Source organism: Rhizophagus irregularis, chromosome 20, assembly GCF_026210795.1.
Source record: "Rhizophagus irregularis chromosome 20, complete sequence".
Taxonomy (NCBI): Eukaryota; Fungi; Glomeromycota; class Glomeromycetes; order Glomerales; family Glomeraceae; genus Rhizophagus; species Rhizophagus irregularis.
Genome location: NC_089448.1, coordinates 1626165 through 1643453, shown reverse-complemented (window position 1 = coordinate 1643453; position 17289 = coordinate 1626165). Strand labels below are relative to the sequence as shown.

General features: G+C 26.4%; 3 protein-coding genes across 3 annotated transcripts; 1 reads left to right on the top strand and 2 right to left on the bottom strand.

The window, feature by feature from the left end:
- Positions 1 to 349: 349 nt before the first annotated feature.
- On the top strand, positions 350 to 1897 carry OCT59_012972 (uncharacterized protein; the record flags this gene model as incomplete). Its single annotated transcript, XM_066140510.1, has 1 exon — positions 350 to 1897. The coding sequence occupies one exon, from the start codon at positions 350 to 352 to the stop codon at positions 1895 to 1897; it is 1548 nt and encodes a 515-aa protein (XP_066001389.1).
- A 3531-nt stretch (positions 1898 to 5428) lies between these two features.
- Positions 5429 to 6937, bottom strand: OCT59_012971 (uncharacterized protein; the record flags this gene model as incomplete). The annotated part of the gene is made up of 1 exon (XM_066140509.1): positions 5429 to 6937. One exon carries the CDS (start codon positions 6935 to 6937, stop codon positions 5429 to 5431), a length of 1509 nt encoding a protein of 502 aa, XP_066001388.1.
- Positions 6938 to 13986: 7049 nt separating this feature from the next.
- OCT59_012970 (uncharacterized protein) lies at positions 13987 to 16784 on the bottom strand (the record flags this gene model as incomplete). The annotated part of the gene is made up of 9 exons (XM_066140508.1): positions 13987 to 14021; positions 14127 to 14224; positions 14308 to 14349; positions 14455 to 14523; positions 14595 to 14640; positions 14701 to 14903; positions 15409 to 15614; positions 15688 to 16353; positions 16482 to 16784. 9 exons carry the CDS (start codon positions 16782 to 16784, stop codon positions 13987 to 13989), a joined length of 1668 nt encoding a protein of 555 aa, XP_066001387.1.
- Positions 16785 to 17289: the final 505 nt, after the last annotated feature.

The following is a 17289-nucleotide window of genomic DNA, read 5'->3' as shown; positions in this document are numbered from 1 at the left end:
CGAAACAGACGAATCTCCTATATTCGTAGAAGACAAGAAAAAATCATTTAGTAAAAAATATAAAAGATTAGGAAGACATCTAGTTATGACAGGAAAAGAACCTGATCTAAATAACTCACCAAATTTGATAGGATGCGAAGGATGTGATAGAAATGTAAGTAAAAAGAAAGGCAACGGAGAATGCTTGATATATATTGAAAAAGAGATTAGCAGAAAAATAGAAAAAAGAAAAGAAGAAGATTTTATAAGACCATACGAAACATTAAATAATATATTAACAAAGAATATTTGGTTAAGAAATACTATAAACGAAGAAAAGAAAGATACATTGTATAACAAAAAAATCGAAATGATCGACAATACGATAAAAGCGAATGAAGAATTTATTAATATAATCAAGAATAGTATATTTGAACGAAAAGAATTAGATTTTGGGAAAGACAGATTTTTCTTAATAATAGAAGTTAAAAAAAACAAAACAAAAATTGACGACAAAGGTAAAAGAAAATATTATTATAATATAATATGGAAAATAAGAAACGATAACGTAAACAATAATAACGACGAATTACAAATAATAGCAAAACATGAAAGCTTTTACGACAACGAATATAAAATTATTTTAAGGAGTATTATCCTAGGGTTATTAATTATAGCAGAAAATAGCGAATTAATTCTAGGAATAAACGATAGAGTTAAGAATTTAATTTATGATTTTAACAACAAGTGTAGCAATAGACGTAAAATCGACAGTGAATATTATCTAGAATTGCTTTTTATAGAAGATTTTTTAGAAAATAATGAAATAGACATGTTAGATGCAAACGAAGTTACAAACAAATGCTTGAAAGAAATATGTAAATTATCGAGAGAATTTCTAGATTTAAAAACTTTTGATGACATGAGAATTGACGATTTTGAATTAATCGACGAAGCATTAATAATAAATGAATTTAATGTGATATGGAACAATCGAATAATATCAGGAGGATATAGAACTTGGCGAAAGAAAATTACAAATGCTATTTGGAAGAATGAAATACTAAATAGCGAAAAGCTTGATGATTTATTTGTTTATAATTATAAAAAAGAATTTGATTGGATCACGACTTTGGAATTTATAAGTAATAGGACCAACTTTTCAAATAGGCAATGTTGTGATAAAGACACGAAAGAACGGTCGTATAGAATTAAAAATCTTTTGAAAGAATTGCCAACATATACGACACTTTTCAAAAGAAATACCAACAAAATAGAATCATCAAAATGTATCAGATGCAGGAAATATGAAGAAGATTGGGAACATGTTTGGATTTGTGAAAACAACGTTTACTCAATCGATAAAATAATTCAAGAATCACCATATAAATATGAAGTTCTTTTAGAAGCTAACAATAAATATGATGATATAAAGATACTTAGGAATCATTTATGTAATTTTCTAACTTTAATCGAAAGTCCTTCATTGATATTAATAGGCAAAAGCAGAAAATGGGAATTATTGAGAGGAATTTTTAACAATAATTTCAATTACTTGTCAAAAATTAAGGAAGATCAAAGAGTAATAAAAGACTTGTGGAATTTTATATACGACGAAATAAAAAACAGATTATGGATTCCACGATGCGAAGAAGTTAAAAGATTAGAAGAAAAAGACGGTATAAGAAAATGGGAATTGAGATTAAGTAAACAAACACTAGATAGTAGTATAGAAGGAAATGTAGATATAAAAAATAACAAAAATGGAAAAACAAATGATAAATCAGAAAAAAAAGAAAAAAATATATTAAAAAATAGAATTGGAATAGTAACGTTAGGAAAAATGATAGGAAAAATCACAGATGGATTAAATATAGATAGATCATGGGACACGACTACTAAATTACCTTTTTATTAGTTTAGCAAATATTTACATAATTTTATTAGATAACCTAGTATAGATAGAATTTTAAATAGTTTTATGTTCGAAAATTACTTAGTTATAGGGTTTTACAATTTATTTTATTGTAATGCTCTAAGTGTTTTTTTTTATATTTAATTATGTAATTGTTCGCAATTTTAAATAATTAATAAAACGCGTTACTATTTTAAAAAAAAAAAAAAAAAAAAAAAAAAAAAACAAAGGTTTCAGTTTATTCTTACCTTTTAATTCACACTCATTTCACAGATATATGTTGCACTTGCGATACTGCGCATAAGTCTGTCAGATCAGCTAAAATTTGAACTCTCAATCTATCAGATAGTGTTGCGATCCATCAATCCGTTAATCTGTTAATCCGCAGATTTATCCGATTCAAAAATCATCTGGATCATCCGGATCATTCATCCAGACCAATCCGTTATCTGTTATCTCTATGTTTTAGCGGATTAGATCTGAATCATCTGGATCGTACATATAACTTTTTTCATCCAGATTTTCATCCGGATCATCCATTTATTTTCGGACTGGATTGAACGGATGATAGATTCATCCGGATCACAACACTACTATCAGACCAACGTTCAGTTTTTGATTTCAAATACCAGCAATAAAAATTTATTAGCATGGAATTTTGATAAATGTTATATTATAACTAGGTGCAGTAAAATAATTTCACTACTATAATAAAGTAAAACTATTATGTAAAATCTAAATAACTAAAAAAATTTGTGACGTTTGGATTAGTCTCTGTATAAATAATTTGAATTGTGTAACTTGAAATCCCATGCCATATAATTAAAATCTCCGCCTGATCTATTTATGGTCAAAAACTATTCAATCTGTGTGCATTTCAATCATACTAATCCAATTTAATCGGAAATTTTTTTTTTTTGATTATTAATTTTTTTTAAAAATTTTTCAAACCGAAAAAAAAATTTTCTCCCTTTTCTTTCAGTTTAGTTTGTTTTTTCTCATTCTTTTCCCATTTAGGTTTAATTTTTTGTAAATTGCTAAAGCTCACCGGCGATGATGGTCACCGTACCAGCATTATGATGTATTTTCGACCAGAATTAAAACCCTAATGAAATTCTGGCCGGCATTACATCATAATTTCACCATCGGTGATCATCATGTTTTAGCAATACCCTAAATTTTTTTTCCCAAACAACAAATTTATATTATTTTTTTCTCGATCCTTTTTTTTAGACCGTATTGTTATTTTTTTAAAAAAAAATTTTTTTTTCACTCTTTTTGGATTGGATTATTATCCTTTTTTTTTCAGAATTTTTTTCATACTTATTTTTTTTTTCGGATTCCATTTTTTTCGGTAATTTCACTTTTTTTAAACTGATTTCTTTCTTTATCCTTTTTCTTCCCCAAATTTTTTTTGAATTTTTTTTTCTTTTTCTTTCAATATTTTTATTATTATTAAATAAAAAATATTATATTATATTATTTTTTTAAAAAAAATCAATATAACATATCAGATATAGGAAAATTGACCGACATTGATAGAAAGATGAGTAAGATTTTTTCAATTAAATAATTAAATTGAACGCTGGATAAATAGTTTGATTTTCAAATTTATAAAAATCAATCAATTAATTATAAAATATGTAAAAATATCAATTGTTGATTTAATAATAGATTATTATAACCAAATCCATATCCGAATTCCGAAATTCTCTAAATAACCACCAGATTTTTGAATAAAGATATGGTTTAGTTAAATTAATAATTTATCGAGTAAAATGAGTACCAAAAGAATAATAATAAATGAAATGAATAGATTCTAATACATTTAATTATTCAAATATTTTTCCTAAGTTGATTATAAGTTTAAGATTGACGTAATATAAAATAAGAAATAATTATAAAATTTATAATTAATTAATAAAAATATTTGTAGTATTTTCATAATATTAAAGTTTTATTCGAAATACTTCTAAAAAATTAATCAAAAAAATGAGGTGAATGAAAAAATAGGAAGAGTAAGAGGGAAAGGGGGAGTGAAAGAAACAAAAGAAACGAAAAAGATCAAGTGGAAATGAAAAAAAAAATGAAAAGAATGGAGGGGGACGAAATAGAGCAAAGGGGAATAAAAAATTGAAAGGAACAAAGGGTAGTGTAAAGAAAAGTGGAAATGGAAAAAAATGCTAATAACAAAAGATAGTGTAAAGGAATGAAAAAGATGAAATGAACGAAGGGGAAATAAAAAACAACGGCAAAATGAAGGAAGGGAAGAATAAAAAGAGCAACAGAAATGAAGAGACAAAAAGAAAACAAAAAAATGGAGAAAGGACGAAAATGAGATAAACAGGGGGACCAAGTAAAAACCAAACCCATAAAATTAAAAGAAGAAATAAAAGTTGGTAGGGAACGGAAATTACATGTAATAAATAAACAAACAAAAAAATAAAAAACATACCTTAATAGTTACAAAGAAGAACCGAGAGATCTAATTAAATTCCTAAACATAAACAAAAAAACAACTGTAACCATCTTTAATTTACTTAGTATTACATTATAATACTAAATTTTTCTATTTAAACAAACTCATTGGTCCCGGTGCGAAGCAACGGGTGATTGCTAGTCTACTACTAATACATAATTTCGTTAAAAGTAGTTGACTACATAAAAGACATTTCTTCATATCGTAGAGAAGATAACTTAATATTTAATCTTCTAAACCATTTTTTTTCTAGTTTTTGGATCAATTAAGCGTGATCGAGTTCCCAGAATTTAATCTTCCATTATATATTATAATTTATTTCCGAAGGAGTCGGTCGGGTCGGGTTTTGAGATGTATTCGAACCCGACCCGAGCGTAAAAGTAAAGACCCGGATTCGACTTGACCCAATTATAGTCTGACTCGGATAACCCGGGTTCGACCCGTCAAGTTGTATTTAATACTTAGCTAAAATATAATAAAAAGATTCAGGTCGCCGGGTCAAAGTAAAGATATAACCTGACTCGACGGGTCGGGTCGAGTTCATGCGGGTTACGGGTCATCAAATCGTGCAACCCCAAGCAACCCGACCCCTAAACACGAGTCAGGCCAATAACCAGTGGTTGACCCGACCCTTACAAAACACTAAATTTTATTTATGAAGCAAGATATAAAAAGAAGCAAATGATTCTTTTAATATTACGTAAATTCTTACGGTACAACTTTGGTATTTTATTTTTTTTTTTAAAAAACATTCAATATAAATTAATATATCCATAATGCTCCCTCATTCGCATTATGACAACTATGATGTTTGACTGGAATAATATGAAAAAGAGATTTCCCGTTATTTATAATTAATTCAGATCTTATATACAGTATTTAAATTATCAAATGTCACAAATGTCAGCAAATGTAAAAGATCAAAATATTAGAAAATAATTTATTATTAATCATATCTGTTATATAATCATATACTATAATAGAAGAAACATTTACTGCAAATTTTTACAAATAATATTTTGAATTCTTGTTACATTGAAATTTAACATTTAATCTTAAATACGATAAATAATTGAACCTACATAACGCGAATATTCAAAATCTTTGACTACCCCATTACTTTTATATTTATTGATTAATTCTGTATAATCCTCTCCGATGTAAATAGGATCATTAGTAAATAGAGAAAGTGCACGTCTACCTCTCCAATTTTCTAAGAATTCTTCCAACATTTCTAAAGAAAATTTGAAATCACTATCAAATCTAATTTCTTTAAAATTAGTTGGTGCCGATCTAATTAATATTTTTAATAATTCTTTCCCATATTTCAAATAGTCTTCGTAAGTATCATCAAAATAATTATTTAATATAACTATAAATAATGACTTTAAATTTTGACATCTTTTTAATAATTTTTCAAGTTCAGTGAAATTTTCATTTTCCGGTGAAATTAAAATTGACAAATATTCTATTGAAGGACAATTTTCATAAACTTTACGAATAAAATTGAGAGAATTTTCATTAAAGTTATCGTCATAAAGTTCAAAGTCGATAATATCGTAAGGGTTGAATAAAATTTTTTTGAGACGCCCTCCACTATTTTCAATTATATTAGAAACTATATTTAACTCATTATATTCTATATTAAGGATTTCAAGTTCAGGATAAGGCTGCTTTTTCAATTTTTCTAATTGTTCTTTATTATGAATAAGATAGTCCTCAATTATTAATATCTTTAGTTTATAAAATTTTGGAAGTATCTCTAACAATAATGTGTGATCATGATTTTCCACATATTGGTAAAATATTTTTAAATAATTGAGACTTTCTGCTTTCTTTTCTAGAGCAAGAAGAATTTGTTCGTATGGATCATCATCATTTGTAAAAAATTCACCATAAAAATCATCTTTCCACTCAAAATGCTTTAAGCTCTTCTGAACTTCAATTAATTTAACAATCCCATTATTAAGTTTTGTGTCCATATTAATAATGACGAGTTTTTGTATACGTTGACAGAAATGTGATAATCCATAAAAGTATGTAGAATCAATAGATGTATCACATTCTAATTCACAAAGTGATTCAAGACAAGTCTTAGCTTCTGGAAAGTAGAATATTTGATGCTTAATTGATTTTATATCCAAATGTTTCAACTCTGGACATTTTTTCATAAAAAAATAATAAAATTCTTGTTGTATAATAAATTGGTTATAAGCTAAAGTTGATCCAACAGAAATTATACTATTTATAATATTTACGCTGATACTTCTGCAGAAGGATAAATAATCAAACAGGGTGGATTTAACTAAAATTGAAGACAGTTGGATTATTTCCTCTGTTATGAATTTTTTAATATGATCAGAAAAATAGCTGGTAATAATGATAAACAAATAGCTTTTGTTTCTGTAATTGATACCACTATAAGACCAAGGGTCCCTCCATAAAACTGGAACAGCTGTTTCACACCAAAGTCTATTAACCATTAAACTTGAAAAAAGGGATTTTGAATCATCTTGTAATTCTTTAAATATTAAGAAAAGAATGTCTTTACTGAGTTTGAACATTTTTTATTTAAAAAACAAAAAAAAACGTAAAGTGTAATTTATTTATGTACATCGGAATCAACTCCGGCAAATTTTCCCAATTGGATTACTATTCTGTGCGACCATAAACTTTGACACAATAATAATGTTTCACAACAGCGGAAATAGATAAACAAATGTTGCCCAATTATACTATATTGGCATTTATAAAAGCAAAAATTTCATAAGGCTTTTACAATCTTGCAATGAACCTAGTATGACCGAGACAATTTACAAATATATTCAGAACTTGATACACCGAATCCTCCATTAGGTTCGTTCATTATATTAAGTTTTCGGTAGAATAAAATTTCTTATTGTAATGAATTTATAAATAATCTAGCTTATCATATAATTTCTTCTTCATTAGTTGCAGTATACACGACATCATGAAACTTTAGTGCGCATAAGTTTTATTGCGCTGACAAGTTACGTGCTAAAAGCATGTAGTTTAGGCCGGAATTATAAAATTTGGCCAGAATTATTATATATTATTACTTATAACTCTGGCCGAAATTATGAAGATTGACATGGAGCAGCCTTAACATATACAGTATATTAATGACCCTATAAAAATTTTCTGAAAAATGATCACGTGTTTGAGTTTCTTCGGAATAAAAACTAGAAAAATGATTATTTATCGGAGTTTTTTCTAGATTTTTTTTTATAGGTAAACCAAACAATAAACCAATATACCTTTTATTATGGCCCGCCTTTCTGATCAAAAGTCTGGGATTAAACCTCAGATTTATCCATATTTATCCCGGATCTATAATTTAACCAGGTTGATCATCAAAAGCTTACATCCTTATAATTTATGTCACAAGTGCGTATGTTGTAACCTTATATGGGCGGACCATAATCACCATATAGGTGGGCATAATGTTGTGTAAGAACGATAAAACGACGCGCTGTTTTGTGTAGGTAGTATTGATGGAGTAGTAAGCGAACTGGGAATAAATTGGTGTATGAGCAAATAAATTTCGTGTTTTTCATCAATGTTAGGTGCGAAGAGAGGAAGCGTTGCTAAGTCATCATCTAAGAAATATGTCATAGTTTTCTCCGGGGTGTGATCCAAGATCAGCTGTTTGAGTATAGGTTTGTGTTCAGAGATAATGTTAATAAGGTCCGTTCGAATAGACGGGCAAAATCCTAAATGGTAATTTGTGTCATTCACGTTATGACATTTCGGACACGGAATATCAGCACAATATATTATTGTCCATATAACATTTAAAACATTGATCGTCAAATGATCACATGATAGGACCGATTTTTAATCGTCAGTCGCGGCAATAGCGTCTTCCGTAAGGATGGTCATCGGGTCCTAAAACACCGTGGGCTTACGGTCTTAATCCTTAAAAAGACGAACCGGTCCGTCTTGGTGTAGGACATCGGTCTTTCGGTCCTGTATCGCATACAATAAGACCGTTCGGTATTTTTTCTTTTTTTTTTTGCAAATAAAAAAATTTTTTTTAGCTTTAAATTTACAGCAATATAAAAATCATTTATTATCTGTTATGAAGACCGGTATGAGGTGGTCGACTACCCCAGCGCCGGTGATAAAAAATATCACGTGATTTTTCGTGACATTTTTTTTCAGGTTTCTCTGGGAAAATCGGTCCTACAAGTCAGGGTTATGAACAATTGGGAATTTTTTGGCAGTAAAAACCGAGGCAGCAAAAAGCAACGTACAGGGACGTGTGCATAATATGTATTAATGCAAAATGTACAACAAACTTATAATGTTAAAGAAGGAATGTGTACTATATAAAGATTCTAGTACAAAATTACATTGTGGTTTAATGCGATATTGATGTAAAAGATTTTGCGGAAAGTAGAATTGAAAATTTAATTTTATTTAAATATTGGTTTCATTTCTTTAGCTTGAAGATAAGAATGCCGAAAAGCTTGTGTAATGTGTTTAGCTTTAATCGTAGTATTATTTTAATAAATTTGTTGTGAAATTCAATATATGGTTAGTTTGATGCCCAAATATAGCTTAAACTTTTCCAGCATTTTTTATATTAAGCTTGAAGCTTGAAGCTTGAAACTTATGCTTAAGCCAAAACTTAAGTATATGCTTCAAGCTTCAAGCTTCAAGCATTGGATCCGCAGTTAGCTTCTCTACGGATGGCAGGTTAATATATATTTTTTTTTTTTGAAAAAAAAAAGTGATTCTTTTCAAAAAAAATGATGATTGTGTACGTAATCATGTACGTAACAAAATGGTAATGATGATAAGCGTAATTATTTATTAATAATAATTTATTTACCATGATAAATAAAAAAAAAGTACTATGATAAAATAATATCATAAATAAATATCTCAAATTAATAAAATAATTTATTTTTTTTTCCTTTTTTTTTTTAATTAAAAAAAAATTTTATCTATTCTTTTACCATTATCGATTAAATAAAAAAAAATAATGAAAGATTTCGGTAAATGTCAATCATTATGTAATCAAAATTTCTCATTCAAAGTTAAAAAAATTTGGACAAATGTTATAGGATTAAATATATCTATAAAAATAAATAAATTTTTTTTTTTTACAAATATTTAATAATTACATCAAAATATTTGATCATAAAAAAAAAATGATTCTATTTTTTTATCCATTTACGATTTATTGTCCAGATAGGTAGTACCTACAAAATAAAAAAAAGGCGGAACATCCCTGTTGCTGAAAAGCGACGTGAGACGATATTTCCTTTTTGGAAATTAATGTAACCAAAAATTTTCCTTAGGAATACTATTCCTTTTTTGTTTGTATAACATAACTGACGAGTGGGAGAAAAGCTACACAATTACACAATTAAGGAGTCTTAACGTGACACCATATGATTACAATGATTTCAAATAATAGATAAAGATAAAATACAACAATATAAAAAAAAAAAAAAATATAATGATATAGTATTTTAGGACAATACTCACACTGAATTTTAAAAAAATATTGTTAACACACAAATATGGTGAAAATATTGTCTGTATGAAAATTCTTTTGTATGTTGTGATGTTTCAGCTCCTAAAAAGTGTAACTAAAAATTGACGTATTGTAGATCAATTACAATTGTTTTTTCAAACACGGAGACAATGCGCAAATGCACACAATATTAAATATTTTTCAATCCAAAAGTATGAAAAAGTATAAATTAGCAAAAAATTTTCTTAAGAAGACAAAAAATTAAAATTCAATCAAAAAAAAAAAGAAAAAGAAAAAAATACTTTGATAGTTTTTTTCGCATAATTCAAACTCTTAAAATCAATTAAATTCTTTAAATTTCCTAACAAAATGAATCAGACTGAAGTTACCATTAAACTATCCATTCCATCTATCGCAACTGCTGAAGCCACTGAAAAACCGGGTGAATCTGGTGGCTGTACAATTATGTAATAAAATAAAATTCTTTACATTTACGAATTTTATCGTCAGATCTGATTGGAAATTAAACATTTATGTATTGTTAAATAATCATTTGTCTATAATTTGTCTTTTAAATTCTATTTATTTGTAATAATACATTGTACTATATATATATATATTTCGTTAGTTTACTTGTGTTATAATATTATCAAATTACTTAATATTCGAATCACTATTACATATTTTGTCTTGTATTCTGTATTTAGGGACATGTTTTAAAACGATTTCGACGGTTTAAAACATGTGTTAAAAAATGTTTTAAAACACTTCGATATTATAAGCTTAATGCTTTAAATCTTAAATTTAGCAATTTATATATAATAAAACGAAAACTGTTTTAGAACATGTTGTTTTAAATTACGTGCCATACCTATCTGTATTTTATCGTTTGTGTATTCTAAAAATTACAAAAATAAAATCACATCTTTAAATTCATTATTTAAAATGTTCTAAATTCTAATAATTTTGGCAAGTTTGAAGTTGAAAAAAATCTTTTTGATGCAAATACACAATATTTATTAGGACCAGTTGATCAATCTTTATAAGTAACGAAAAATTAACATTTTTGTTAGAAGATATCATTTCTGTAAAAGATTTATCCGTAATTTCTATATTACGGAAAAATAACTAAAAATCTATACATTTCGAGGCGTGAATATAATACATTTACGGAAATAACAGAATAAAAAACACGGAATAAATTTATTATAGGGAATCCTATATTATTAAGATAAACACCAAGGTTAATGATAATTAAAAACTCGATAAAATATATATTATTGTAAGTGATCATCTATAAAACTAATATGTTGTATTGCTTCTAGTGAAAGGTTTCATTCATGTAATATATCAGTACATAAAGAGTCCTTTTATTGAGCTGCGAAAAAAATAAATATTGCTGAAACCTGTGATTTTATGACATCGCTTTCACTATAGTATCACGCTGTTATTTTAGTAACGTAACAATGCATTGTACGTTAATACGAAATTGCAATACATCTACAATACTGTAATTGCGTTGTCTGATACATTTGTGACTATATCATAAATATGGCTTTTTTTATATTAAAATTTTTTAAGTATTATTTTTTTTTCATTTTCATAATAATGATGTTGAAAATGCGACTACAATGCTCATAATGGTGATGATACTGTATTATACTGAAATAATCAATTGTTTTATGCGCAGATATTTACTATACTTAAGTATCAGCTAATGTAAGACAAAAAAATTTAATTAAAATATTTTTGGATGCTATTTATTTTTTTTTTATTAGTATTTTATATTCCCTTATAGGCTCTAATGGATATACATATCTAAAAAAAATTATATAAAAAAAAAATCAAACTTATTTTATGTCAAGCAGGAAAAAAAAATTCTAATTTATTTTTATTTTTATTTTTATTGGCAGATGAATCAAATTGAAGTACAGGATGCTAAAACCATAAAATATGCAGTAAAAACAAACATGATTACAAACAAAAAAACCGCTACAACAGGCAATAACATCTGATCTTTGAAGGATACAAAACGGGACAGATCCACAATCATACCCAGAATGTGCCGCCAGAGAACGGAAAATAAAAAATTTAAATAAGAACACGAAAAAAAAAAATACCTATGGGGACCTGGAAAATGACTAAAAAAAAGGGGGGAGGGAAAAAGCTAAAGCTAAAAAAACCCTAGGACGCAGAGAAAAGAAAGGAAAAACGCACTACAACTACCTACAAACACCTAACAGCACCGTTAATACACACCACTTTCTTCAACCGTGGATCCTAAAAATTATGAGAAGAGAGACCTACAAAAAAAAAAGGTACAACTGATCCCACCAATTCTTTTAAAAAAAAGTTTAGTAAAACTAGACTAGGATTATACATGACTACTAATTAGGCCGGGCAAAAAAAATTTTTAGATTCTCGTGACATAAAAATTTTAAAAATGACCGGCATTTTTTTTTATATATGTAAAAATTTTTTATATGTGAAATTTTTTTATACACATTGGCCAAAAAACTTAAAATCACGTGATAAAAATTTTTAAAAAAATTTCCATTTTTCGAAAAACTGACCGGCCGGGTCACGAGAATCTAAATTTTTTTTTGCCCGGCCTTAACCAGAAGTCTCAATAATTGGGTAAGCAAAGAAAGTGTTTCTTCAGTCCTTTTTGTCATGTTGTTACTCTGTATGGAATAGACATACTGTGGTATATATAAGACCTACTCGTCGTTAAAATTTGCATGATTGCATCACTTATTTAATGAATTTAGTGCTTTACTCGTTTATATTACCAAAAACCCAACAAAATACCTGATGCACTGATAATATTAAGATTGGATATCTGAAGAAGTAGGAGTAAAATCAAAATAAATCAATTTATTTACTTCTTCATTATAATAAACCACCTTTTGAAAAAGTCATTCCTTGAACGCCACGACTGCGTAAAATTAAACTGATTATTATCTTAAAATTAATAATATAATTTGGTAAGAAATAAAAAATTTTTTAATTTATTAACTAATGTATAATAGGTTGGAGACTTATAATAATTATAATTACCATAATATATTTCAAGAAACTATTTAGATTTGTTATACTAATTTTATAGAAACTGTGTAAGTAGACATCATTGCAATTAATTATACGTAAAAATTACAATATAAAAGATTATATAGTGTTCCCGGTGGTATAACATAAATTTTCAACTGAAAATATTTTTCTATAGAAAAATGTTTTAAGTCCACAATAGATTTATTTGTAGTCAAAATTTGATTCACTAGCAAATTCTTCAATTCTTTAATTAATTCATTAGTTGAGTTTGCATTTTTCATAATTTTGTATAATTCATTAGAAGTGATTTACTAAGATATTTCATTTGTTCTTTTTTTTTTGCATTATAAATAATTGATATAGGATGTTCTATTATGATTGAGCAGATTGCACAACTCTTTTACAACTAATACAAAATTTTGTATTTCCTTTCCTTTAACTGTAATTTCATCATCACACCCGCCATAACAATGTTGCGATGTACAAGAGGGGCTTGTCGTCGAGGCATTTAAATGTAATTGTGATACTTAAATACTCTTGAAAGAAATATGCTCTTCAAGTGCTTTGCAATAATCTCAAAATCCATTAATTGAGAATAAAATACTAGAATCTACTAATAATACAAAGATTCATTCCAAGGGTTCATTCGTACAATCATACTATGTTCACCACCTTAAGCTTCAAGTAAATTTGATTATCCATTAATATTTTTTGAAAAATCCATTTTTTTTATAAAATTGTGCGAAAGTCAGAAAAGAATATAAAATTGATTTTCAGGAAAATTAAAAAAAGTACAAGATTATGCTACAATATTGGTGACTTCCAACATATTTAATAAACAGTTACTTTAAATATAAATGTAAAAAAAAAAATAAACAATTCATTCGTAATCTCTAGTAGTATATGAAATAAAAAATTACAAATTCAAGTCTTAAAATAAATATCATATTATTTCTTTAAATAGTGAGAAAGTCTAATAAAAAATTATTAAATATCTCTATATCATACTCTGTATCTGCAGAATAACGAAATATTTTGCTTCTGCTATTAGTTCTATGGATAATTAAAATTAGTTTTAATACGTTTTCCTATATATAATATTTTATATTTGATTTTAATGAAAAAAATTAAATATTAATGTAATTGATTAAAACGAAAGAAATAAAATAACATAGAGCCAAATGAATATTTACCACTATTATTATGAGGTGCTACATTTAAAAATTCTACATTGCTTCTTTTTTTTAAAGAGGTTGAAAAATTTTGAATTGTAGAACTTAAATTTTGTGATCTAAATAAAAAATTGTACGGTAAATTAAATACTACTAATTAGTTGTGTCATTTAAAAACATTTATTATCATTATTTTAAATACCTTTCAGTGTTTATATCAAGCTTTAATTCTTCTGAGATATATCTAGGATTTAAATTTTGAATTGTAGAGCGATGGTAAATTAATTAAAAAATTAATAAATTCAAATAATTAGTTGTATCATTTAAAAATATTTTTTATTTGAGATACCTTTCAATGTCTATATCAAGCTCTAATTCTTCTGAGATGTAATTAGAATTTAGATTTTGTAGTGATAAACTAAACGGAAATTAATAAATTCGAATAATTAATTACATCATTTAAAATAATTTTTTTTTTATTTTAAATACCTTTCAGTGCCTTTATTATTTTCTAATTCTGAGATATAATTGGAATCTAAGGATTATAACATGTTTCAGTTTATAGATGACATATTTAAGTTTTTTTTTGAAATACCTCGCTTACCAAATGAAATTGTTGAAAATGAATATGTGGACGAACAGTCAGAAATTAAAGCACTTAATGGTCTACTTGTATAAATAGCTCCTAAATGACGTTTTTCAGCAAATTCTGGCCCAATCTTCTTTGATTCTATTAATTTCGCTCTTTTTGCTTCAGCTTGGCTAAATTCTTCCTCATTTACTCTTTCATATGTCCACCTATTAAAAGTCAAACAAATGTCTTTTATAGAAGGTCTTTTTTTAGGATCAGGGTCCCAACAACTTTTTATTAATTCAGCATAACATTCTGGTGTATCTTCCGTAATTTTAGGTCGTTCTCCATCAAGAATTTTATAAATAAGATGATGATCATGTTTAACGTTATCAAAAGGTTTACAACCTGTTGTAAGTTCCCACATTATCATACCCAAACTATAAATATCAGCTTCTTTAGAAAATTCTGATCCTTTAAATATTTCAGTTGCAATGTAAGGTATTACTCCATATACTTCGTTATTTGATGATTTACTATTTACAGCTTGTGATAATCCTAGATCTCCAATTTTCCAATTACTTAAAATTAACTTAAAATCAAATAATATGTTTCCACTATGGAAGTCTCGATGTATAAATTCTTTATTATGAATAGTTTCAAGTCTAAAAAATAAAAAAAATTAATAACTTAAATTTAAAGAAGATTAATAAATATATAAAATATAAATACCCCTTTGAGATTTGATATAAAATACGTAATTTTCCTTCATCCCATGTAATACTTGCAAAATTATTCTGCAAATGCTTATGTAAATCCCCTCCTAGTGCATATTTCATAACTAATATATAATCCTCTAATTCAGGATCTTTTGCAAAGCCATAAGTTTCGATAATATAACCCGTTTTGTCTTCAAAACAATGATTACATGATTTTAACTATTTAAATTTAAGGATAAAAATTTAGTTCATTTAAAATATATTATGTAAGAAATATTTTAAAATATTTTACCTCATTTAAGAAATATTTGCCATTATTTTTAGAATTTTCAAATCTTTTTAAAATGACAGTTTCGTTTTTATTTAACCAATGCGTGCCATATTTAAACCAAGTTGCTTTATATATAGTACCATATCCCCCCTTTGTCATTTCTTTTACATCTTTAAATTGAGAATATGGTATCCACTTATTACTATTTTGTTTTACTTGTTTTTTTTCTTTAAATATAGACCTAATTATTTCACTTTGCACATAATACTTATTAATGTTTTTTACAATATTTTCAAATTCGGCTAACTTCAAATAATCTAAATTATCGCATATTATAAGATTATTATTAAAAAGAAAATCATCAAAATTACTATTTATGGGCGATATTCTTTTGCATTTTTTACATTGAGATTGATCCGTAGGTCCAAAAATAATGTTAGTTGTTAAACAATATCTGCATCCAACATAAAATATATAACAATTTTCACAATACTTTTGACAGTCTGATGTAAATGTTAACTCTAAATAACAAATATCGCACAAAGGATCATTATACCACCATGGTAAGTAAAAAATTGAAATTTTCTTTTTAACGAAGGTTGATTCTATCGATCCAGAAGAAATTAGATAACAATCTGAGCATAATTTAAGTCTATAGTAATCTGTTCCTGTTCCTTGATATAATGACTTTCCACATAATTTACAATATTTTTCACTTTAAATCACCTTATTGTATAGAGTGAGATCTTTTTTTTTCCACGATGACTAAAATATCTAATAGGTTCATTTATTTGTTTAAAACATAAAATTCTCACACAATTTCCAATACTTTGTGGTACATTTGTCCTACTTATTTCATGTTCACTACATTCTAAGTCCATTGTGGTAATATATACGTCCAAGTATATATTATTATTAGTCATATCATTAATATAACGTGATAAACATTTTTTACAATATTTTTGTGAAACAAAAAGCGTATCAATATATTTTTCTCCACAATAAATACAATTAATATCACGCCAATTAAAAGAAATAAATTTAATTGGTATAGGACTAGATTTTAATCTTGGTGTTGGATCAAAAGAATTTTTATCATTTGTATTTATAATTTCCATTTTATTAAGTTAATTAATATATGTTATAAACAAGTATCGATAAGACAATGAATTTGGAAAATTTGAATATACGCATTTTATTTATATCTGAATTATCAGGGGTTTGAGCCTTTTGTTGGTGATACGGAAAGTATTTCTAGATTTTCTCATGGAATCTTAAGAATTTACCATAGTACTACGGAAAGGTCTGTTTAGAAAGGAAACGGAAAAAAAGTGAAACAATAATTTGTACAAAAGCGGAAAATATGAAAAAATTATTTCCTTCTTAATAAAGTTAAAAAATAACTGTGTACGACAATTTGAGATGTATAATTACATTTATAGTATAATCATTCTAATGACTAATCATGCTTTTATCAAGCATATAAAACTCATTATAATGAACATCGAATATAGTAAATTTAAAAAAAAAAGTAGATCGACAAAAAAGAGTTTATTGAATAATAACAAGATATTGTGTTTCAACCATTTTTTCTTCTATTTGTTCCTACGTGTAGTTAATTGT